Below are 21,631 nucleotides of genomic sequence, written 5' to 3'. Positions count from 1 at the left end.
TTCTAATACCCTGGTAATCATTTTTTTTAACTGAATTTTTATTAGATGCAAAGACCCAATAATAAACTACCCATGACTTGGAAGAGGCATAACCCTTGCATTTAAAAAATGTAATATTGCCTTTGTTTTCTCTATATAATAGATTTGTTTTCTCAGTATAGTAGATTTTCGAGGGAGAAGAGTATTGTATGTATTAGAAAATGCACATGTGTTCAGTCACACATTCTGCATCTGCTATACTTCCGAGACCATCACGGATGCATAAATGTGCAAGAAAAAGTCTCTCATCTAATAGGCCTTTTATCCTGGTCGGGTAATAATACAGTATATGTCTAATTATAATGCAAGAGAATTACTCAGTGACCTAACTAGTGATTCAGACAGCTAGGAAAAGCTTCTTAGAGAATGTGTCATTGTATCATTGACCTTCTATTAGAGTCTGTGTAGAATTTCAGCAGTAAGAGACACATAGAAAAGACATTTCGGAGCCATAAAATAAACATGATTTTTTAAAAAAATGGAAATAAAGGCTGTAATGTGCCCAAATAGAAGTAAGAGATGTGTCTGAAGAGTCTGTTTGTTGCAGCTCCCAGCTAAGGCTGCGCTGGGAGAAAGCCACTCCTCCACAGCACTGCAGTTCCAGCAATTGGCTCGGATATTGCACATGAGAGTCCACAGGAAGAGCGAGTCTTCGTGTGTATTTTTTATGTCCAAATTAAATTAACTCATGGAATTTTCCACCCTTAGGAATTAAAGTAGCAGCTCATGAAGTAATTCAGTTATGTCATTCATACCAAAACAGAAAATACTGGAGCAACTTGGCACTGTTTAAAAGCCAAGATTAGGCCTTGGCCATTTTGTATTTTTTCAGATTCTGTGGCCGTTGTGTTATTTTAACTTTTATTGTAGCTGTAAATTCTTCAAATCAAAAATATCTTAATTGCTTAGAAAGCAGGAGTGTGAACTGGACTCGTCCTAAGAAGAGGATTCAGGCGGGGCAGCCTCAGGAGTGAGGGTTGAAAGATAGAGCATCACATTTTCTGTAGCACGAGGGCTTTCTGTACCTAACTGGTTGACATTCACAGTTGTACGTAATTATAGCTTCCTCTGTCTCCATAAATCATTGCAGAACTGCAAAGTTGAGTTTAACCAAAAGATCTGGCCGGTATTAGTTAAGTGACATCTTGGGGGAAGCATTGTCCTGATACAATAGCCACATTCGTTTCAAAGCACTTAATTGGACATATTGTCAAAAACCACAGTATTGAGTTTCCACATTTTAATTTCGCATTTGCCTTCTCCCCAGCTTCTGCACATGGACGGGTCTCGTTTGGAACTGAAAGTGTGTGAAAGTTATTGGAGAATGGTAGTCTCTGGGTAATGTTTCTGTAAGCTGCCCAAATTTTCCCCCTGTAGTCTAGATGGGAAACAGCTGGGTTTTGTTTAAAAAGCTGTTTTGTGAAATGTCTGAATCTTGAGATGCAGAACTGAGGTCACCGTTAAAGCAGGTGCTCTTGAACAAGTGAGAAAGGACTCAAGGGGCCGATCAGCCCTGTAGTCTTCTACAGGGTACTTCCTTTTAGGAAAAAAGGTACTGAAGCTTGCACCTTTATTGAGGACAGACACCGATATAAGTAATTGCATTAGCAATGCTGTTAGAAATTGGTATCTTTGATCATTGTCAGCCCTTGACTGCCTGCTTAGCCAAGTACAAAACAAAGCAAAATGGTCATTCCCCTCACAAAGCTTCCAGCACGAGGGTCCACGGCACTGGTCTTCGTTGGGAGATTAGAATTGCTTGAATTTCCTCTTTAGACATAGCAACAGGAAGAGAATGAGAACCACTCTTTCAAGTAAATAGGGCCTTAGCTGACCATGTCTTCTGAGCTCTTCAGTGCAGTCTAAGGGAAAGGGAGAAAAGAACTGTGACTTGGCAAGATCGGTCCCAAAGCAGTTCTGAGAAAAGCAGAGCAAGAAACATGTGGAACCACTAAAGTGCAGTGCATGTCAGGTATCCACTCGTCTGAAGATGAAAGGAGGTGAGCCTCCTCCCCTGGGAGCTGGAGGTTATTAGCAGCTGTTTATCCAGTCGGGAATCGAGATTAACATTGCAATTTTTTTTTTTTTAAGAACCAGAAGAAAATTTGTTTGGGAAGTTGGCTCTTCATATCAAGTAACTGTGCACTGCCAAAAAAAACTTCCTTTCTCAGAACTCATGTCCTAGAGTTGAGCAATGTTATGATTCTCTGAGAAACCCTGGATTACCCAAAAGTCTATCTCCATTAAGTAAAACAGAAGGGAGCAAAGAAAGAGATGGATGCTTGCCATTGATGCACTCCACTCTGTTCTTCCCAAGGTGGAACTTGCTGTGTGGTGTGTCACCTGTCCTTAAGCCTGACCATCAGTGGGACATTCTGCCCCTACTCCTCCATCTCCTCCCGCTTGGTCTCTGCCACTCGGAGGCTTGCTCAGATGGCTTTGGTCTGTGCCTGTTGCTGTGACTGTCTGCAGGAGATACTGCAGGAGCTGCTTCCTACTCTATAATATTTTATTGCACCTTGCCGTATCCCCCCAAAAAGAAAAGTTGGATATTGGGGTTTTTTCCCCCTGATTTAATGCTACTCTTAATGTCATTTTCTTTTATTAAATCCTTTCTTTTGCTTTTGATCTTATTTATAGCAGAGCCACTGGTCATATGGAAGCTATTATTGTATAGCAGGGAGATGAAAGACTTCACGGCAGTTAAATAAGAGTGAATCACTGGGGCCAGTAATGCACACATACAGCGGGGTACCATTGGGGCCAGTAATGCACACATACAGTGGGGTACCATTGGGGCCAGTAATGCACACATACAGCGGGGTACCATTGGGGACAGTAATGCACACATACAGCGGGGTACCATTGGGGCTAGGAATGCACACATACAACGGGGTGCCATTGGGGCCAGTAATGCACACATACAGCGGGGTGCCATTGGGGCCAGTAATGCACACATACAGCGGGGTGCCATTGGGGCCAGTAATGCACACATACAGCGGGGTGCCATTGGGGCCAGGAATGCACACATACAGCGGGGTACCATTGGGGCCAGTAATGCACACATACAGCGGGGTACCATTGGGGCCAGTAATGCACACATACAGCGGGGTACCATTGGGGCTAGGAATGCACACATACAACGGGGTGCCATTGGGGCCAGTAATGCACACATACAGCGGGGTGCCATTGGGGCCAGTAATGCACACATACAGCGGGGTGCCATTGGGGCCAGTAATGCACACATACAGTGGGGTGCCATTGGGGCCAGTAATGCACACATACAGCGGGGTACCATTGGGGCTAGGAATGCACACATACAGCGGGGTGCCATTGGGGCCAGTAATGCACACATACAGCGGGGTACCATTGGGGCCAGGAATGCACACATACAGCGGGGTGCCATTGGGGCCAGGAATGCACACATACAGCGGGGTACCATTGGGGCCAGGAATGCACACATACAGCGGGGTACCATTGGGGCCAGTAATGCACACATACAGCGGGGTGCCATTGGGGCCAGGAATGCACACATACAGTGGGGTACCATTGGGGCCAGGAATGCACACATACAGCGGGGTGCCATTGGGGCCAGGAATGCACACATACAGCGGGGTACCATTGGGGCCAGTAATGCACACATACAGTGGGGTACCATTGGGGCCAGGAATGCACACATACAGCGGGGTGCCATTGGGGCCAGTAATGCACACATACAGCGGGGTGCCATTGGGGCCAGTAATGCACACATACAGCGGGGTGCCATTGGGGCCAGTAATGCACACATACAGCGGGGTGCCATTGGGGCCAGGAATGCACACATACAGCGGGGTGCCATTGGGGCCAGGAATGCACACATACAGCGGGGTGCCATTGGGGCCAGGAATGCACACATACAGCGGGGTGCCATTGGGGCCAGTAATGCACACATACAGCGGGGTGCCATTGGGGCCAGTAATGCACACATACAGCGGGGTGCCATTGGGGTCAGTAATGCACACATACAGCGGGGTACCATTGGGGCCAGGAATGCACACATACAGCGGGGTGGCATTGGGGCCAGTAATGCACACATACAGCGGGGTACCATTGGGGCCAGTAATGCACACATACAGTGGGGTACCATTGGGGCCAGGAATGCACACATACAGCGGGGTGCCATTGGGGCCAGTAATGCACACATACAGCGGGGTGCCATTGGGGCCAGTAATGCACACATACAGCGGGGTGCCATTGGGGCCAGTAATGCACACATACAGCGGGGTACCATTTGTGTCCACAGTGCCCTGTGTTGTTCACTTTGTAGGAAAGCCATTGAGATTTATAAAGGGCTTTTCCAAAATCTGCCTTTGGTCAGAAATATGTATTCTGACAACATGAAAACACATGTTAGTACATAGTCCTTAGCTGCTTGTGTCTTCATACACACACAGTTACTTAAAGAATGCTACTTATTGATGGAAAAACAAATTTTCATTTGCAATTGAGATGTTTATTAGTGTTATATGTCAGTTTTTAAAATATACACCTAGGAGTGCATATTTGGTGAAGTGGTTGGGATGCTGCTTGGAATATTCATATCCCATATCCGAGTGTCTGGGTTCAACTTCCAGCTCTGCTTCCAATCTAGCTTCCTGTTAATGTGCACCCTGGGAGGCAGCAAGTCATGGCCCAAGTACTTGTCCCTGCGACCCACATGTGAAGCCTGGATTGAGGTCTTGCATCCTGATGTTGGCCCAGCCTGGCTCCAGATGTTGCAAATGAAAAATCTGCCTGTCTGTCTGTCTCTTTATCTAAAAATGCCACCTTCTTCCTGCAGTAGTCTCTGGCTTCCCAATCAAATATAATTTCATCACCTTTTCAAACCCTATATAACCTTGTATTCTTTATGGCATTCATCTTATTTTATCCTGTGTAGAAATTATATCATCCCATCATTAAATGTAAGTACCTGTAGAACATTAGGTGTCTCTCTTTAGTTTTTCCTTGAAAATGCCTAAATAGTGCCTTGTATATCGAGACATTCAAGAAGCATTTGTTGAATTAAATGACATGTTTATTATTGGATAGAAACGCACCCAAGGTGTGTTTGACAATATCACATTTTAGATTTCAGATGTCGTCTCACAGATGCATGTCATGTGATATGTGCCATTCTTTGCTATTTAGGAAGCGTCTGGTTGCGCACTTCGGTATCACTGTACTAGCCTGTGACCCACAGCCAGTCTCTGCCCTTGGGAAGCTCACTGCTCAAATGTAGGCTTTTAGGAATGGCAGCAGAACCACGATCATTAAGATTTATGCCCTGCACGACTAAGTGATGCTCTTGAATGTGTTTTGAGGGTGATGTCTCAAAGAATAGTCAGGAAAGAGCCCCATCTGGGCAAAGCAAGGTGGTAAGAAAGTAGAGTTCTGGAGAGCCACATAGTCTGGAAAGGTACAGCAAGGGGATCTGTGGGATTAGTGAGAGAGAAGCAGTCAGGGAGCCATGAGAAGATGGGGCAGGAAGGGCTTGGGTCAAGCTCTACTGATACGAGCGTGAACCCAGCAGAATAGGGGCCATGAGTAGACACCTAAGAGTCCAGGCGTTTAAGAATAGGAGGGGCCTGGGGGGGTGGCCCCAGGGTATCTAAGTGAAGGACACAGCAGCACAAGGTAGAAGTCTTGGATTCATTGAACAATAGGGAATTTAATGAACAGGCTGGAAATTTAGTCTGCGAGGGACCAGGAGCTGGGGAGAGAGTATTGCATTCAAAGGGTGAGGATTTAGAAGGAGATGGGGAAGAGTTTAGGCGAATGTCTTTATACCTACAGTCCCTTCCCAAGTACATGACAACGTCCATGAGCTATTCAGATAATAAGAAAAGCTTTTGGAAAATAAAGGCCAGTTGGTCATGGTAAATCTCCAGTGCAGAGTCATCTGGGTAGTGACTGTGTGTGTGCGCGCGCACTCAGTAGCATGACTCAGGGACCCACAATTCCAAGTACACCTCACGTGTCCCATTGTCTTTTGCTTTGCTCTGAACAAAAGCAGCTGCTTGGAAGAACCCCCACAGTTTATGCTCGATGGGCTTGGTTCACGGGGGTGACCGGATTGAGTTCCATACAGTCTGCTACTTGGAGCAGGGAAGGGATGGAATGGACTCGTTCGGCCTCCTACTCCTGTCCCCATTGGGTGCACTGCATCTGTGTATGGTTTCCACTGTAGGAAAGTGGTGTAGAGAATGGGGGGTGGGGGAGTGGAGATGCAGAAGGGAGAAATGAAACAGTTCTAATAGATGGAATTTATGAGTTAGAAAACGAAAGATGAACTGAATTTAGCTTACAGCCATTTGCATCGCTAACTAGATCACAAAATCATTCATTTTAACCATTTTGGTGGACAGTTCAGGGAAGTTCTGGCACACAGTCACATGACAGATAAGGGCTGTCAAGGTCAGGATCATTTAGATGGTGTTTAAATCCTCTTGAAAATTATTTTATTTTCTGGAGAGTAAGCATTAAATAAATCTCCAAGGATTGCACAATAAGGAATTACCTTAAAATTCAGGCAAAGCATAAGTGAAACTGTGTAAACACTGGGGGGAAAAAAGGAAATTGTGTGTCTTTAAGACAGGAAGTCTTCTCCCAATAAACGTTGTAAAAATCAAGTCAAAGCCCAAACCAAAAAACATTTCAATCCATATCTGAATTCAGTGAGAAGTCCTTTAAATGTTTAATTGCATGAGGGTAAAAAGGTGAGATAATGCTGTAAACAAAGGAAAATGGAAATTACCATTTGTGGTTAAAGAATGTCCAGTCCTTTTTTTTTTTTTTTTTTTTTTTTTTGACAAGCAGAGTTAGACAGTGAGAGAGAGAGACAGAGAGAAAGGTCTTCCTTCCGTTGGTTAACTCCCCCAATGGTCGCTACGGCCAGCACTACGCCAATCCAAAGCCAGGAGCCGGTTACTTCCTCCCGGTCTCCCATGCCGGTGCAGGGACCCAAGCACTTGGGCCATCCTTCACTGCCCTCCCAGGCCACAGCAGAGAGCTGGACTGGAAGAGGAGCAACCGGGACTAGTACCCAGCGCCCCAACCGGGACTAGAAGCTGGGATGCCAGTGTCGCAGGCGGAAGATTAGCCAAGTGAGCCACAGCGCTGGCCAGAATGTCCAGTCTTTAGGTCTTTTCCCCACACCTTAGAGATTCTTAGAGGTAGCTCTGTTGTCTCTAGACTCTCTGGGGCCCTGCTGTCTTTCCTGGCTGCTGCCATTTCTTTTACGTCCCAGTTCCACCTGTGAGTCACTGAAAAAAAGTTCACGTGGCTACTTCTACATCTTTAAAAGATGCACTTTGGGGATCAGTGGTATTTTGCACATTTCAGAAAGTAAGTTTGCTTTTCTCTCATGTGATAGAGATCTGGGAAGACAATTGAAACTGAAATTCAGTACTCCACAACTGTCGTATATAATTGGTATTTTATGGAGAGATTACACTTCAGACACCAACACTGTCTTTTGTGTTAAGGAATTTATAATTACCCTGAATTCCCATCGACTTTTCTTAGGTGTTTGTGAAGAAACAAGAATGTAAAATTAAAGTTACCAGGGACTTTTTTCTTTGCCTGAATGCCTTATTACTATTTTTTTTAAAGATTGAAATATTTATTTGAAGGGCAGAGTTACAGAGAGCCAAGAGAGGTCTTCCATCTGCTCATTCACTCTCCAAATGACCACAACAGCCAGAGCTGGGCCAGTCCAAAGCCAGGAGTCAGGAGCTTCTTCTGGGTCTCCCACATGGGTGCAGAGGCCCAAGCACTTGGGCCATCTTCCACTGCTTTCCCATGCCATTAGCAGGGAGCTGGGAGGGAAGTGGAGCAGCTGGGATTTGAACCAGCACCCACATAGGGTGCCAGTACCTGCTATGTCACAGAGCCAGCCCCTGTCTTGCTAATTTTTTAAAACTTTTTTTCAAGATTTATTTATTTATTTATTTATTAATTATTTGAAAGGTAGAGTTACAGAGAGGCAGAGGTGGGGCGGGGGGCTGGGGGAGGTCCACTGGTTCAATCTCCAAATGGCTGCAACGGCTGGACCAATCTGAAGCCAGGAGCCAGGAGCTTCTTCTGGGTCTCCCGTGCAGGTGCAAAGGCCCAAGGACTTGGGCCATCTTCCACTGCTTTCCCAGGCCATAGTAGAGAGCTGGATCGGAAGTGGAGCATATGGGATGCCATAGCACTGGCCCCAATGTCTTGTTATTTTTCACCTTTCTAAAAAGCACCTATGTCAAAAGAAGTATTTTGAACCAGATAACATTGGTAACAAAGTTTAATTTTGATGCACCCAAATGTTGGTATCTGGTTTTCTGTCATTATCACTTGGGCTAGAAATTGATGACACGTTCTCTATAGTTTTTGCCCTACACCATTTAGAGGACTATGGTAGAATACAAGGAACTGAGGTCTGGAAGCCCATTTTGAAGCAGTTATCTCTGGAGATAACATTAACTAGGATTGAATAACTGCCAAATGAAATTTGATACATTTTCCCATCCATGAAATAGGCCTCTTAAATACAACAGAATAATTACTTTTCACAATACTCCCTGGAAACAAAGAGAGCAAAAACACTGAATGTCTTTTTTGTTTGTGGTGTTTGTTGTTAGCTTGGGGATAAGGACAAGGATATTTACCAAGATGCTCTACGCATCCCTGTATAAAACCACCTGGCCAAAAGCCACCTAATTTGAAACTGCATGTCTTTTAAATCTGTTTATGTTGGAAGAGTTGTGGCAAATATTAAATTCTGTAATTTAGTTAGACATCTTGGCCTTGGCCTGAGGTGGTAAACTATGATTTTTTTCTCCTATGATAAAGAAACTACAAAAGATTTTCAAATCTATATACATGTGTACATATGTGTGTAATATGCTTGTCTGTGAGTGTGTGTTATAAGACAAAAGCTCCAAAAAGTAATCCCTTTTTGTCCCTTAACTCTACCCACCTCTCTCTCTTTCATGTATCCATCTATATTTATATGTACCCAATGTAATATATAAAATTGTATATATGCCTATATCCAATCAAATTGTTCAGTGCTTCTGGATTCAAATCTGTTTTAGTCTTCTAACCAGACATTGGCTGAGTTACTAAACCATTTCCAGCCTTAGCTTTCTTCTTTGGAAAATGAAGAGTTTACAGCTGATTGCCAAATTCCTCCAAATCCTTAAAATCTAAGTTCTGTGATATAAACATGCTTCCAACATACCAATCCTTTCTTCACAAAATAAGGATGTTGAAAACTATATGGTGCTTATATGATTCAAAAGAAGTAATGGAGTATTACTTTTTTTTTTTTTTTTGACAGGCAGAGTGGACAGTGAGAGAGAGAGACAGAGAGAAAGGTCTTCCTTTGCCGTTGGTTCACCCTCCGATGGCAGGAGCCAGGTGCTTCTCCTGGCCTCCCATGGGGTGCAGGGCCCAAGCACTTGGGCCATCCTCCACTGCACTCCCTGGCCACAGCAGAGAGCTGGCCTGGAAGAGGGGCAACCGGGACAGAATCCGGTGCCCCGACGGGACCAGAACCTGGTGTGCCGGCCCGCAAGGCAGAGGATTAGCCTAGTGAGCCGCGGCGCCGGCTTGGAGTATTACTTTCTGATGCAGTGGGTTAAGCTGCCTCTTGGGATGCCCGCATCTCTTTGAGAGTGCATAGGATTGAGTGCTGCCTCTATTTCCTATCAGACTTCCTGCTGATGCACACCATGCGAGGCAGCAGATAATGGGCCAGGTGTTTGGGTCCCTCCCACCTATATGGAATACCTGAAGGGAGTCCCTGGCTCCTAGCTTTGGCCTAGCCCAATCCTTGCTTTTGTGAAATTTGGGGACTGAGTCTATGGAAGAAGACTCCCCTCCTGCCCACTGTTTCTCTCTGCCTTTCAAATAAATTTTTAAAAGAATTATTGGCCTTGCTGGCACTGTGGCACAGTGGGTTCAAGCCGCAGCCTGGGGCACTGGCAACCAATATGGGCGCTGGTTCAAGTCCTGGCTCCTCCAGTTCCGATCCAGCCCCCTGCTAATGCACCTGGGAAAGTAGTGGAAGATGGCCCAAATGCTTGGGCTCCTGCACCCACATGGGCTCAGCTCTGACTGAGCTGGTTGAGGCCTTTGGGGAGTGAACCAGAGGATAGAAGACCTCTCTCTCTCTCTCAGTATTTCAAAATAAGTAAAATAAATCTTTTAAAAAAATTGGTGGTCTTTGTAGAGAAATTTAAATACCTGCCCTGAGAAATAATGTAACTTCAATACTTGCTTGTACCAGTACACCAGACATGAAGGTCTGGGGAAGGGGCAGGCTAAGCCTACCATGTGTGAACCTCATAATCTTGTCTCACTGGACCAAGAAAACACCCAATCCTAGAATGGCCCAAGGATGCCATGGGTCCTCACAGGATCACCCATGTCTGCTTAAAATGATGACTGGGGTCATCAGATGACCTTGGCCAGAGCCTGGAAATGCTGGGACAGAGAGGGACTTAGCCCGAGGTGCAGACTTGAAAGAATGTTCCAGGAGGTACCATGGAGGTTGTAGTCATGAGAGTGTGGAAGCCAGACAAAAGCAAAGGTACCCACCGGAGGAGAGAGAAAAGCTGAATAATGGGGCAGAGGAAGCAAGGAGTGGCCTCAGTTTCCAGAACTTTCTAGGTCTAAAACATAAGTTACAGAAATCTTCATAAGTCTTTCATTTGAGCAAGCTTGAGTAGCCATGTTTCCTACTATTGAACCTGCCACACTGAGTTCTCACAAAGGAGCATTAGCAGTGCCATGAGGGCAGGGACCACAGCTGAGTTACTCATCACTCTGCCCCCAGCACCTCACAAAGGGACAGTTAGATTAGAAAATATAGGTTGACTTGATAAATGCACTCTTTGGTCAGTCAATAATAGTTACCAAGTAATGCTAAAGTTTTATCTTTACTTTTAACATAAATATATCTAAAGCTACATGATATGGAGCTATGAGAAGACTGTCCTTAAAGATTGTAAAAAAAAAAAATTAGTGTTAATAAAATCAGTTATTTTTATAAGCTGGCTTTTAACTTTAGACTACTGTTATCTAGATAAAAAGGTTATCAGAATATGGCTTTAAAGAAGCATGGATTTTTCTGAAACTGGGCACCATGCTTCATCCTTAGAATCTACCTGTAGGTTGACAGAATCAGCTACATTTTTATGTATTTTTTTATATGGTGGTAGACAAGTTACTGACCCTTGTGTATACAGATGACAGTATTAGTTGCTCTGCCTGTTTCTAAGTTATTCTGGTAACAGATTCGGGCTGACCATCCCCGGTTTCTCTTTCCTTATCTCTTACATGACCAGAAATAATGTTTCTGAAAGCTAAATAAATAGGGTTAGAATGTGCTGTCTGTGGCTAAGGAAACAAGCAAAGCAAAACTAATTCTTCAAATTGGAATACTGCTCCATAGCCCTAGGCAATGGAATTCATCCGGAAGAATCAAGCTCATTGCCACATGGATGTGGCCTGGTCAGAGGTCTTGCCTGTGACCTGGAACACACGTAGTTTACAAGGGAGGCCTTAAAACACAAAGGACAGCTTTGTCTCTGACTTCCTTTATGGCAACGGACTGATGTTATTTGAGATGATGTAATATGATCTACTGAAAATGGATCAAGTTAGATAAAGTACGTACATGTAATCCTCCCAAAAACATAGTTGGAACAACAGTATTCCCAAATATATATTACTGTCACATAAAACAAAGATTTGAAATCAAATAGATGTGAACAAAATACAAAGAATGCTAAGGTGAAGGAAGGTAGGTCAAGTTCTGAACACTCTTGAACCACATGGGCTATTACTATTTAGTAATATGCTAGTTTTCAAAATTAAAGCCCATGATGCTAATTCTTGTGTCCTTATTCTATACCAGTTTTTCTTTCTTCACATGTATCCAATAAGCTTGGGGTTTATTCTATATAACTTATAGTGTCATTTTCTTCATTTTGCATCTGTGTAACTCATGGTGCTTACACAGCAAAAAAAAAAAAAAAAAAAAAAAGCAAAACAGTAAGAATTAGAATCTAGACACGGTTGACTGTCATTATTATTTATCTCTTGGTCACATTGTCTTTCATAATAGTTGGGGCAAAGAAAATAAAAAGGTGATTGGTTGTGAGCTTTTTTTTTTTCCCTCTTGTGAAAACTAAGCTAAATGGAAGCTGGAGGGACAAACATTTCAGGATCAGTAGCTGCAGATGCTTTAAGTGTTATCCTTAGTGCCTGCAAAGGCTTGAGGGTGTTGCTAGCGTAGACGCTGAAATAGAGGGAATACACCTCTCTCCTGTACTCCAGCCTGCCTCCCAGCCAGCATTCTGACTTGGAGTCATCCTTTGTGGAAATTCAAAAAAACGGGCCCATTGGGAATGCCAATCACAGGGAATCGGCCCTAAGGTCATTATGGAGGCTTACAGTGATTGGCAGACATAAAGAGCTACCTTGACCAAGGCCTGTAAAATTCACATGTAGGCGTTGACATATTAGACCAAAAGGATCATCAGTTGATTCAGTCTTCTGAGTGCACAAGTCTAAAACCGGCACATCAGAAGCAACTTCGGAGCTTCTGTTCAGAAGAAAAAATAAAAATGCATCGGAAAAGTGAGTGAGCAGTGATCAAAGGAGCGGGCAGGGCGTGGTCTGCCTGAGAGAGCAGACTCCAGGTGTGGAGGAAAGCCCCGGGTGGTGCAGAGCAGAGATAAATATTATTAGAAAAGGGCTTGCACTTAATCCGTGAACGTCAGAGGTGGAAACTGGGACTGGTGAGTGGAATTAACAAAGATTTCAGTTCGTGGTAAAAGTGGAACGGGCTGCTCTGGGAAATATTCAGGGTCTCAATGCACGTGAAGCAGCCATGTAGAGATGCTAAATGACACCCACCCAGAAAAGCCTGTGTCTTGACACAGGTACCGTGACAGCATGGAACTCCCAAGATCTCTCAGCTAAAGCACCCATTTATTCTTCCTGATACTCAAATGCTTTTAGTCCTTCACTCTTCTTACTGTATTTTGAACTTGAATAAGTAGGATGATTTATGTGATCCCACGCCCAAAGTATTTTCTTTTGTGTTCTTTTAGGCTGTGTTGATATAGAGAAAGGTGATCATTAATAGTTGGCTGCTTTTAAATAGCATGAACTTCTGGCCTTTGAATTTCATTGTTGTTGGTTCAAATGCTTATTGTCACATTCTTTGGTCATATTCTTTAAAAAACATTTTGGAAGCAAACAAAAGAGTGAAGATTCAGCTTTGTGGTTTTATATTTTTGGACTGGAGAAACTAAATTTGACTCATAGCAGTGTAAGTGCACGGATAAATATGTTTTGGTGTTAGGACCACTGTCCTAGTAAATGCTCACTTAACAGCAGGCTACCAAAACGACTACATGAAAATACAAAGGAGAATGTGAACTGGTCATATTCCTCATGGTTTACAAATGCTTGATGGTTTTGCCTGAAGGCATATGCTATCAAGTCAGCAAGTGCTGTCTCACTGCCACAAGCACAATGTCTCTGGACCCCAGAGTAGGCAGTAGTAGTTAATAAAAAGCTCAGCAGTATTTTTTTTCCAAATCAAGTAATCATGCTGTACTCTATAATTTTATTCTTGGAAGCATAAAGAGTATTTACAATATGGTGTCTTTCTAGGATCAGAATGGTGAAAAAAAAAAATGGAAAAATGTCCAAACATCCTCACAGAGCAATGATGGCATTACTGGTGTGTTTAATAAAACCTTTATTGGTACATTTTCCGGTGTGGTGGCATTGGCAGAAACTGTCCCCCTTTGGATTTGGAACTCAGCAGCTGATGAAATACAGTAAACATTAATTTGGAATGGGCTGCCAGTTTTGGAAAGCCAGGTGACATTTTATTATATTTGTACCGAGCAGGGGCTATGTCCCATACTGCTGTAGCTTCCGCTGTCAGAGGCTTAGCTGGCATTATGGAAAAAAAAAAATGGCAGGCCTGAGAATCTTATCCCCTGAAATGAAAGTCGAATGCCAAATTGAAATTCCTGTAGGATTTCCGATAGCAATGGGGGAATTGAGAAGCCCACAATTAAGCATATGGGCATTAAGATAATTGTCAGATCTGTTGGCGGACATGATGGAAGACAGATGGGTACGAATCAGTGCGCTCCACTGCAGCACCCTGGGAGACAATTTGACGTTTTACCTGCCTGAGCTCCTCTGCCATATTTGTCACTGGATGTACAGCTCGGCATCTTACCGAGCGTTAAGTGTTTCTGCAGGGAGCTCTAGGTGCATGTGTGGTCCTTCAGCGCCCTCTAGTGAAATGTGTTTGGGAGTATTGTTTTTCAGAGGCCACCTCCTTGGTTCCGTCCCTGGCCTGGCAGCCGCTGACCCTGTGTTTCCTGTCAACCTTTCAGGTTGGTGCCCATCGTGAGGATGGTGTGGCCCTGAGAGGCAGCCATTCCCTTCTGCCAAATCAGGTTCCGGTTCCACAGCTTCCTGTCCAGTCTGCAACTTCCCCTGACTTGAACCCACCCCAGGACCCTTACAGAGGTAAGTGGGCCCCAGAAGGGCACAGCTGACCTCATTTTACACAAGAGTAGACCTCATGTGGATACCAGGCTTCCTTGGCGTCAGCCTCCAGGAAGCACTGGCAGGAAACCAAGAAACAAATGTGGTACAAAAATGGTAAGTAAATGGGAAAGTAGTCAGGACAGAACTTAGCCTGCTAATTGCATTTCTTCAGTAACTGTTTTCTTCAAACATCCTCTGAAATCCTGGTCTTATTTCAGCAGGGAATGGGGCAACGGGCTGATGAGAGGAAATTTTATTTTAGCTATTTCCACATTGTACTCATTCGGGTCCTCTAATGTGGTTAGTTGTGGTCTGAAAATGATATTTCCAAATGAATAGGAAGGAAGGAAATTGTTTTTGTTGTTTAAGATGGAAGGAAATGTAGGTACATTTAAAAAGTGGAATTGGTTGGATAGCGTGTGCTCTTGAGTCATGTAGCCCTGTAACCATGGCCTTGTACCACTGACTATAAGGGACTCTCTGTGACCCCGGGAAGTTGTGCTACTAGGGGCAAAACCTGGATTCCAGGCTCCTTATGCCGCTGGCTGGCCAGCCGAGGAGGAGTTACTGAAATAACATCTCCTTAAAACTCCTTGTGTTTAAAAAAAAAAATTGTACCACTGCCACAGGGACAGAGATAAGCATCTATTCAGTGGTTAAACATGGAGTGAATCTGAGTGTGCTTTTTATATATGGGTGTGTCTGCCCATTTTTATCTGGACGCTAATAGAAGAATACTTCAAAAAGTTCGTGGGAAGTGGAATGAAAGGATTTCTTTTGGTAAAAAAAATAGAAATCCATGTGCAATATTTTTGTAATAGGCATTTTGCATGAAGTTCTGAATTCCTCTCATATGCATGGATTTCAGTTTTTTTTTCTTTTTGCACCAAAAGGAACTTACTCTTTGATTTCCATTTTCCATGAACTTCTTAAAGTACCTTGATAATTAGTGGGCCTCTATTTTCAAGAGCCTTTGTTTTTGTTCTAGATCTGTGCATCTCAAGCTGTAATGTGGTGAGTGTGATCCGAGGGTCTTGTTAAAGTGCAAACTCTGATTCAGTGTGCCTGGGGTTCTGCTTTCCAGTGGGCTCCCAGGTCATAAGGATGCTCCTGGCCCATGCACTGAATTTTCAGTGGCAAGGTTCTAGACTGCACAGATTGTCAATAGAGAGACATGCTTCCCCTCTTAGAGTCACATTTTAAAATGTGGTGTGATCTTGGAAAGTTGAGCATTGATAAAGCCAGAAATTTCTTCAGTGAGCAGTGAACTACCTTCCATATGTACCATTTTTCAGTGCTGATTACTCCTTAAGAGAAGCCTAATTTCAGAATATCATTAGGGGATCTATTGAAGCCTTGACTGCACATATTTAGCGTACTCCCTGGGAATTATATTTTAAGGACATTTTTCTATTAAATCATTGCATATGGAAGAAACTCAATATAATAGCTGATATTTACTTGGGTTCTTAATCAGAACATTGAGGTGTGTGATTTTCATGATTATGATTTTCATTGCAATTAAGTTGATGTTTTGTAGACAGTGAAATTACCATCTACTCCAAAAGATTGCAAAATAGGATTTAACCTCAGAGCCAATGCAGGGAAAACTTGTTTCTGCAGGTGCATTTTTGAAACTTCACAGGTATCAGGGAACAAGTGACAGGAGGATCACAGTAGAGCAGTCTGAATTGTCTCTGGCGTCCCCGCGTCTGCATTTGTGTGTGTGTGTGTGTGTGCGTGCAGTGAGCTTTTGGTGCACGTGTGTCACCCAGATTCCTTTGGTCTGCAGGCATGCCACCGGGACTCCAGGGGCAGAGTGTCTCCTCGGGCAGCTCTGAGATCAAGTCCGACGATGAGGGTGATGAGAACCTGCAAGACACGAAGTCTGCTGAGGACAAGAAACTGGATGACGACAAGAAGGATATCAAATCAATTACTAGGTCAAGATCTAGGTAACAGTATATAATACTGTCGCTTCATTTAATTCCTTTATTGGACTTTGATGAAGTGAACAGAACAGGAAGAAACTATTCAGTTTTTTCCTGGCAGGTAAATCTACAGCTAAAAACAAAAGGAAAGGCCCACTCTAGAAGTGCGAGAAGTATCGCTTCAGATACCCGTGCTCTAGGGAAGCCTAAAATGACTTTGCATTTATGAATTTGGACCCAACACGGATTACACACCGTAAAAACAATTTGTAACTGATTCAAATACAAACCATTTCATTTCCAAATGATACGTATTCTACAAATTTGGTCAGAAATGTTCTTTCCAAACATTTCTAAAAAGAGATCTAAGCCACGTTAAAAATTTGATTAATGTATATGCAACTGTTAACTTTTGCCTTACCTCTAAAATGAGAAAATACTGAAATTTCCAGCTTTATCCAAATATGTTGGTGTAAAAGAGTACTGCCTAAATTGCTGATTATTTTTTTCCCCATCCTGGGTTCTTCTTTCCACAGAAAATGCAACTGCAGGAAAATAGCTTCTGGTTGATTTCTTAAGTATCTGGTATCTTTAAATTAGAATCTGTGTCCTTGAACTTTAATTCTAATCTGGTAGTCAGATGGGTTTGAAACCATGACACCCTGTACTTTGCCCTAATTCCTTTGGGTTGTTTTTATTTGCAAATTAAAGCAGTTGGTCCTAAGACTACAGATTTTCTCTTAAGGCCTCGCTTCTCAGGTTGTATCCAGTATGAATTTGTATCCTTTGTGCATTAAGAACGTGCTGCATTGTCACGTTGCCCTTGGAATTATGGACGTAGATTGCATGCCTTGCCACAGTCTCCAAAATGCTAAATACTTCTATCATGCCCCTTCCCACCATCCTTGCTGTCTCCTGATGCTTGGCCACCTTGGCAAGAAATCCCAAGAAGGGAATATGACATCCTGAACAGCTTCTCTGTAAGTGCCGTCTCAGTTAGTGCCACCTCTCTGTTAAGCCTTGGTGACTTAGCTAGTGGCCTTACCTTATGCATAGTAATGGCTTCCTTGAAGGTTCACAGCATTTTAACTGGTTGTTGAGAACCTTCTTGTGCTGGAAGGTCACTTTTGTGGCGTTTCCTGCTGTACACTTGCAAAACGGTGTTGTAAAGCAATGCTTTGCAAATCCGGGCAGTTTTGTTTGCATAATCAATTAATTTATAAGTGAAAAGCAAATTCTAAATAGTAGTCTTCCCATTTCCAAGTCCCCTTTGCACAAGGTATGCAGTTCTCAAGGTTATAAAAATACTGCCCAAGGAACCTGAGTTGTGGAGCAGTGGGTTAAGCTGCTGCCTGTGAGGACAGCATCCCATATGATCACAGCTTCAAGTCCTGGCTGCTCTACTTCCGATCTAGCTCCCTGGTCATGCACCTTGGGAAAGCAGTGGAAAATGGCCCAAGTGCTTGGGCCCCTGCTACCCATGTGGGAAACCTGGAGCTGGCACTGTGGAAGATCAATCAATCTCTCTCTCTCTCTCTCTCTCTCACTCTCTCTCTCTTTCTCTCTTTCTCTCTTTCAAATAAGTAATATAAGTCTTTTTTTTTTAAGTACACTGCCCAAAATTTTAGCTTCAGGACAAGCTCAGCAGAAGTTCCATTCTGTTCCCTTTGACTTATTACAGCCTATTTGCCTAGTGGGATATAGGAATGAATTAATAGTAACCTTGGTTTCCTTGGCACCTGCAGAGGTCTTGGAGGAGTGAAGCAGAGGGAGTGTCAGAAGACAGAGAAAGAGGGCCTTCTGTGATGGCTCAGTAGAGTTGAGTGTTGGCCCACACACTCCTGGGGCAGACTTGTCATCTAGAAAGGCAGTTAATTTAACCTATGGAACAGGAGCCCAGTCTTACAACATCTCTCCTCCTCTTCCTCCACTTTCCTTATCCACCCAAATGTTCCTGGCATAGATACATCATCTTTATGTGCTACAGTTTCTTGCAATCCAAGAATACTCTGATTTCTCATTGATTGGTGCTTCTTCATGTGGTTGGTCCTCTTGTCATTCTGGAAGTTACCCAGAAATTCTTCATAGTGGAAGGTGATCAGAATCATCCAGTCTAAGCCGGCATTCCTTCAGCGTACATGGAGACGTCGAATTGACTAGAGAAGCTCTCCCACTTGTCCTGCAGCTCTGAGATGAGATGATCTCTCAGCTTTATTCTGTGAACACTGCAGATTTGTAGAGTGCTAAATTAGAAGTGGACCCTCCCGGCCCGCTAAGACCGTGCTTGACTCTCTAGGCTAACACTGCTGCAGAGGATCACTTCCACAGAGGTTCTTGTCATGGAGAGTGTATTGCTTTTCAGTGATGTTTACTTTGTTTTTGGAATTTCACACAAAAAAAGGTTCTTGCTGACTTTAATTCTGGATAGTCATTCAGACTTCTTGGTTCTGTTCTGCCTTCTTAAGACATCTCCCCCAAGGCCTGCTCCCAGGACACCTCCTGCAGGCAATGGGCTTTCCAGATGTCTCATCATCCAAATTCCCATCTATGTGAAGTTCATATGGGTCACCGTGATACCCACAAATGGACTGAGCCGGTCTCATCTTTACAGACTACACTGTATCCAACTATGCCTTTGTTATGAATTATAGGATTCACAATCAGAGATTCACTTTTGCTTAGTTTTTGGCTCATAGTGAGGTCATGATCATTTTTAAGTAGAGGTTGGGTTCTTGTGTTGTTTACATAGCCAATACCAATTTGGAGTTCCCCCAACTTGTTTGGGGGCTCATAGACATTCATAATGTTAAATGCCATGGAAATCATGTTTCTTCTGACTTTTGATTTACTGCATGGGGAACATGAGATGCAAATAGGCCAAGTGGATGGCCAGACCTGGACAAGAGCTGTGCTGTCTTCACCTCCATAGCTCTAGTATCTTCAGTGTAGGGCTTTCTTCTTACTCTTATTAAACTGACTTATGTTTATTTTGACTCAATGAAATCTTTATCAAGTTACTTGGTACATAGGTTTCAGATGTCAGACTGTGCAAGTTAAAGGAAAAAAAAAGGATTATTTGGAAACTCTGTTTCTTATGTGTGTTCTTATGTGTGGTTACACAGGGCAGGCTAAGCCTGCATTGATGATGGCTTGCTTTGCAGGGTGTAATTTCATCAATGAAAGCTTCATTTTTCCATTTCTCACCCACCCGACATGAGTGTGGCCACACCATGGGCCCTCACCTTCACCTAGGTCATGCTGCCCAATTTGGTTTGGGTACAGTGCCTAAAGAAACCCAGGCTCCTGCATATGGACTGTCACAGCTGTCTAAGCCAATCCCAAAGTCAAGTGGATATGCAATTCTACAAGGACCTGGCTTGAAGTGCAAAAGTGCTCGGCGCCGTCCTCGTCCAGCAAGAGACAGAGACCGAACACTTTGCACGGGGTTCCTTTATTGCTCGGCAAGCAGGAGATCCAGCTTCGATCTCTTCTGGGCAGGAACTTCCCTTACACCCGCGTAGCAAGGGTTTATATGCACAATACACGTCACAAATCAGGTGATAGGCTAGAAGCGCGGGGATAGGACAATCTCGTGGCAAGGCGGGAAGGAGCGAGCTAGAGCGGGAAATCTAAGGCGGGAAGGAGCGAGCAAGAGCGGGAACTCCCTGAGATGAGGAAGAACCCGGAAGCAGGGAGTCGGCGCCATCTTAGGGGCACGGTTCCTCCGGTCTGGTTCCCTACATCTCCCTCCTTTTGTTTTTGCACAAATCACATCCCCGACGGCCCTGGCTCATGAGGGCCGGGAGAATATTTACTAGGCAGAGAGTAGAGGTGCATACCCAGCGTGCTTGTGATCCGTTAGTTACGGAACTTCAAGGGCCTGGCCACAACCCCTGATGTCTCCGTTAGGGATCAGTTTTTATTCCCTTTTGCTGGGGCAGGCTGGGAATTGAACCTGCATGCATATGCATATGCTCTCCCAGGACCCCCGGAACCCCCGGGTGGACTCCTGCTGCAGTACCTTTGGTCTCGCATACCCAGTTTTCGCTCCCCGTCAGGGATGGGTGATACAGCCCAATGAATGAGAGGGGGAACAAGACAACTCGAGGAAGGTGTGTGCCTGATGGAGGCATTGTCCATATGTGAGGCGTGAGTAGGGATGGGGGGACGAGGGTTTTAATCGCTTTGTTAGCTGTTGGTGGCGGAGCTGGTCCTGTGGGCCTCCGCCATCAGAGATATGCACGGGTGCCGTAGTGCGCCAGCACGCCCACTGTCCAGGCGTACCAACACAGGGGGCTGAGAGGTAGGGGGATGAATGGACTACCTGTGGCAAATGGTCAGGACTAGAGGACCTGCGAGTACTTTGTAACTGGGTGGCATAGTACGACTGACCGCCAGAAGTGCATTGGAAGTATGAGGAATCGCAAGAGCTGTGCATGGATTCTTGAAAGGTCGAGCAAGGACAGGAGTGGTTTTTGCTATGGGGATCAGAAACGCGGGGTTTGGGCACACATATGTAGCCGCGTGGTAGGCCGGGGATCCCCTGGAGGGGCAGATATGCAGTTTTGTCCCCACAATCAGCTGTGGCGATGTGAGTACGCTGCAGTACGGTGTTGCTGGTCCCCCCCTTGCAGTCGCAAGGGTTGCCTACGTTCTGCAGTAAAGCAGTGGGGTTGGAGTTAAAGCCCGCATAAGAGCCAGGGAGCAAAGCCGCTGCCAGTATGAAGAAGCGGAAGGGGTGCATCTCACGTCTCGTTGTTTTGTTGCAATTTGTCGTCCTGTGAGAGCGTGGTAATCTCGGTTATCTCGGGGGAGATGTCGTCCGTAGGTGATAGAGGTGTATCTTGCGGCGGCGGGGCTGTTTTTCTGACCAATCTTTCCGGTATCCAGAGAGGTTCTCTTCCAGATTCCTGTGGGAAGACACAGACCGCGCCTCGGTTCCAGCATAATACCGGATCCGGGCCGTACCACTTTCCCGTGAGGACATCTTTCCAACGGACATAGCCTCGTGAAGATGGCTCCTTTAACATGTGTCTCTCAGCGGGGGACATAGAATGATCTGTCAA

General features: G+C 44.4%; 1 protein-coding gene across 16 annotated transcripts in view; it reads left to right on the top strand.

The window, feature by feature from the left end:
- TCF4 (transcription factor 4) overlaps positions 1-21,631 on the top strand; it is a 407,611-nt gene that overhangs the window by 373,674 nt on the left and 12,306 nt on the right. For 11 of the 16 annotated variants that reach the window (XM_062201706.1, XM_062201701.1, XM_062201702.1 and 8 more), the window contains 2 exons: positions 14,478-14,613; positions 16,427-16,589. In XM_062201706.1, coding sequence (XP_062057690.1) covers positions 14,478-14,613; positions 16,427-16,589 — 299 coding nt within the window. The remainder of the gene's footprint in view (positions 1-14,477; positions 14,614-16,426; positions 16,590-21,631) is intronic. The other 5 variants (XM_062201704.1, XM_062201705.1, XM_062201703.1 and 2 more) reach the window with 1 other exon arrangement.

The sequence above is a fragment of the Lepus europaeus genome, chromosome 9, assembly GCF_033115175.1.
Source record: "Lepus europaeus isolate LE1 chromosome 9, mLepTim1.pri, whole genome shotgun sequence".
Classification (NCBI taxonomy): domain Eukaryota; kingdom Metazoa; phylum Chordata; class Mammalia; order Lagomorpha; family Leporidae; genus Lepus; species Lepus europaeus.
The sequence above is the reverse complement of the archived record's forward strand: the minus strand, read 5'-3'. Positions and strand labels throughout refer to the sequence as shown.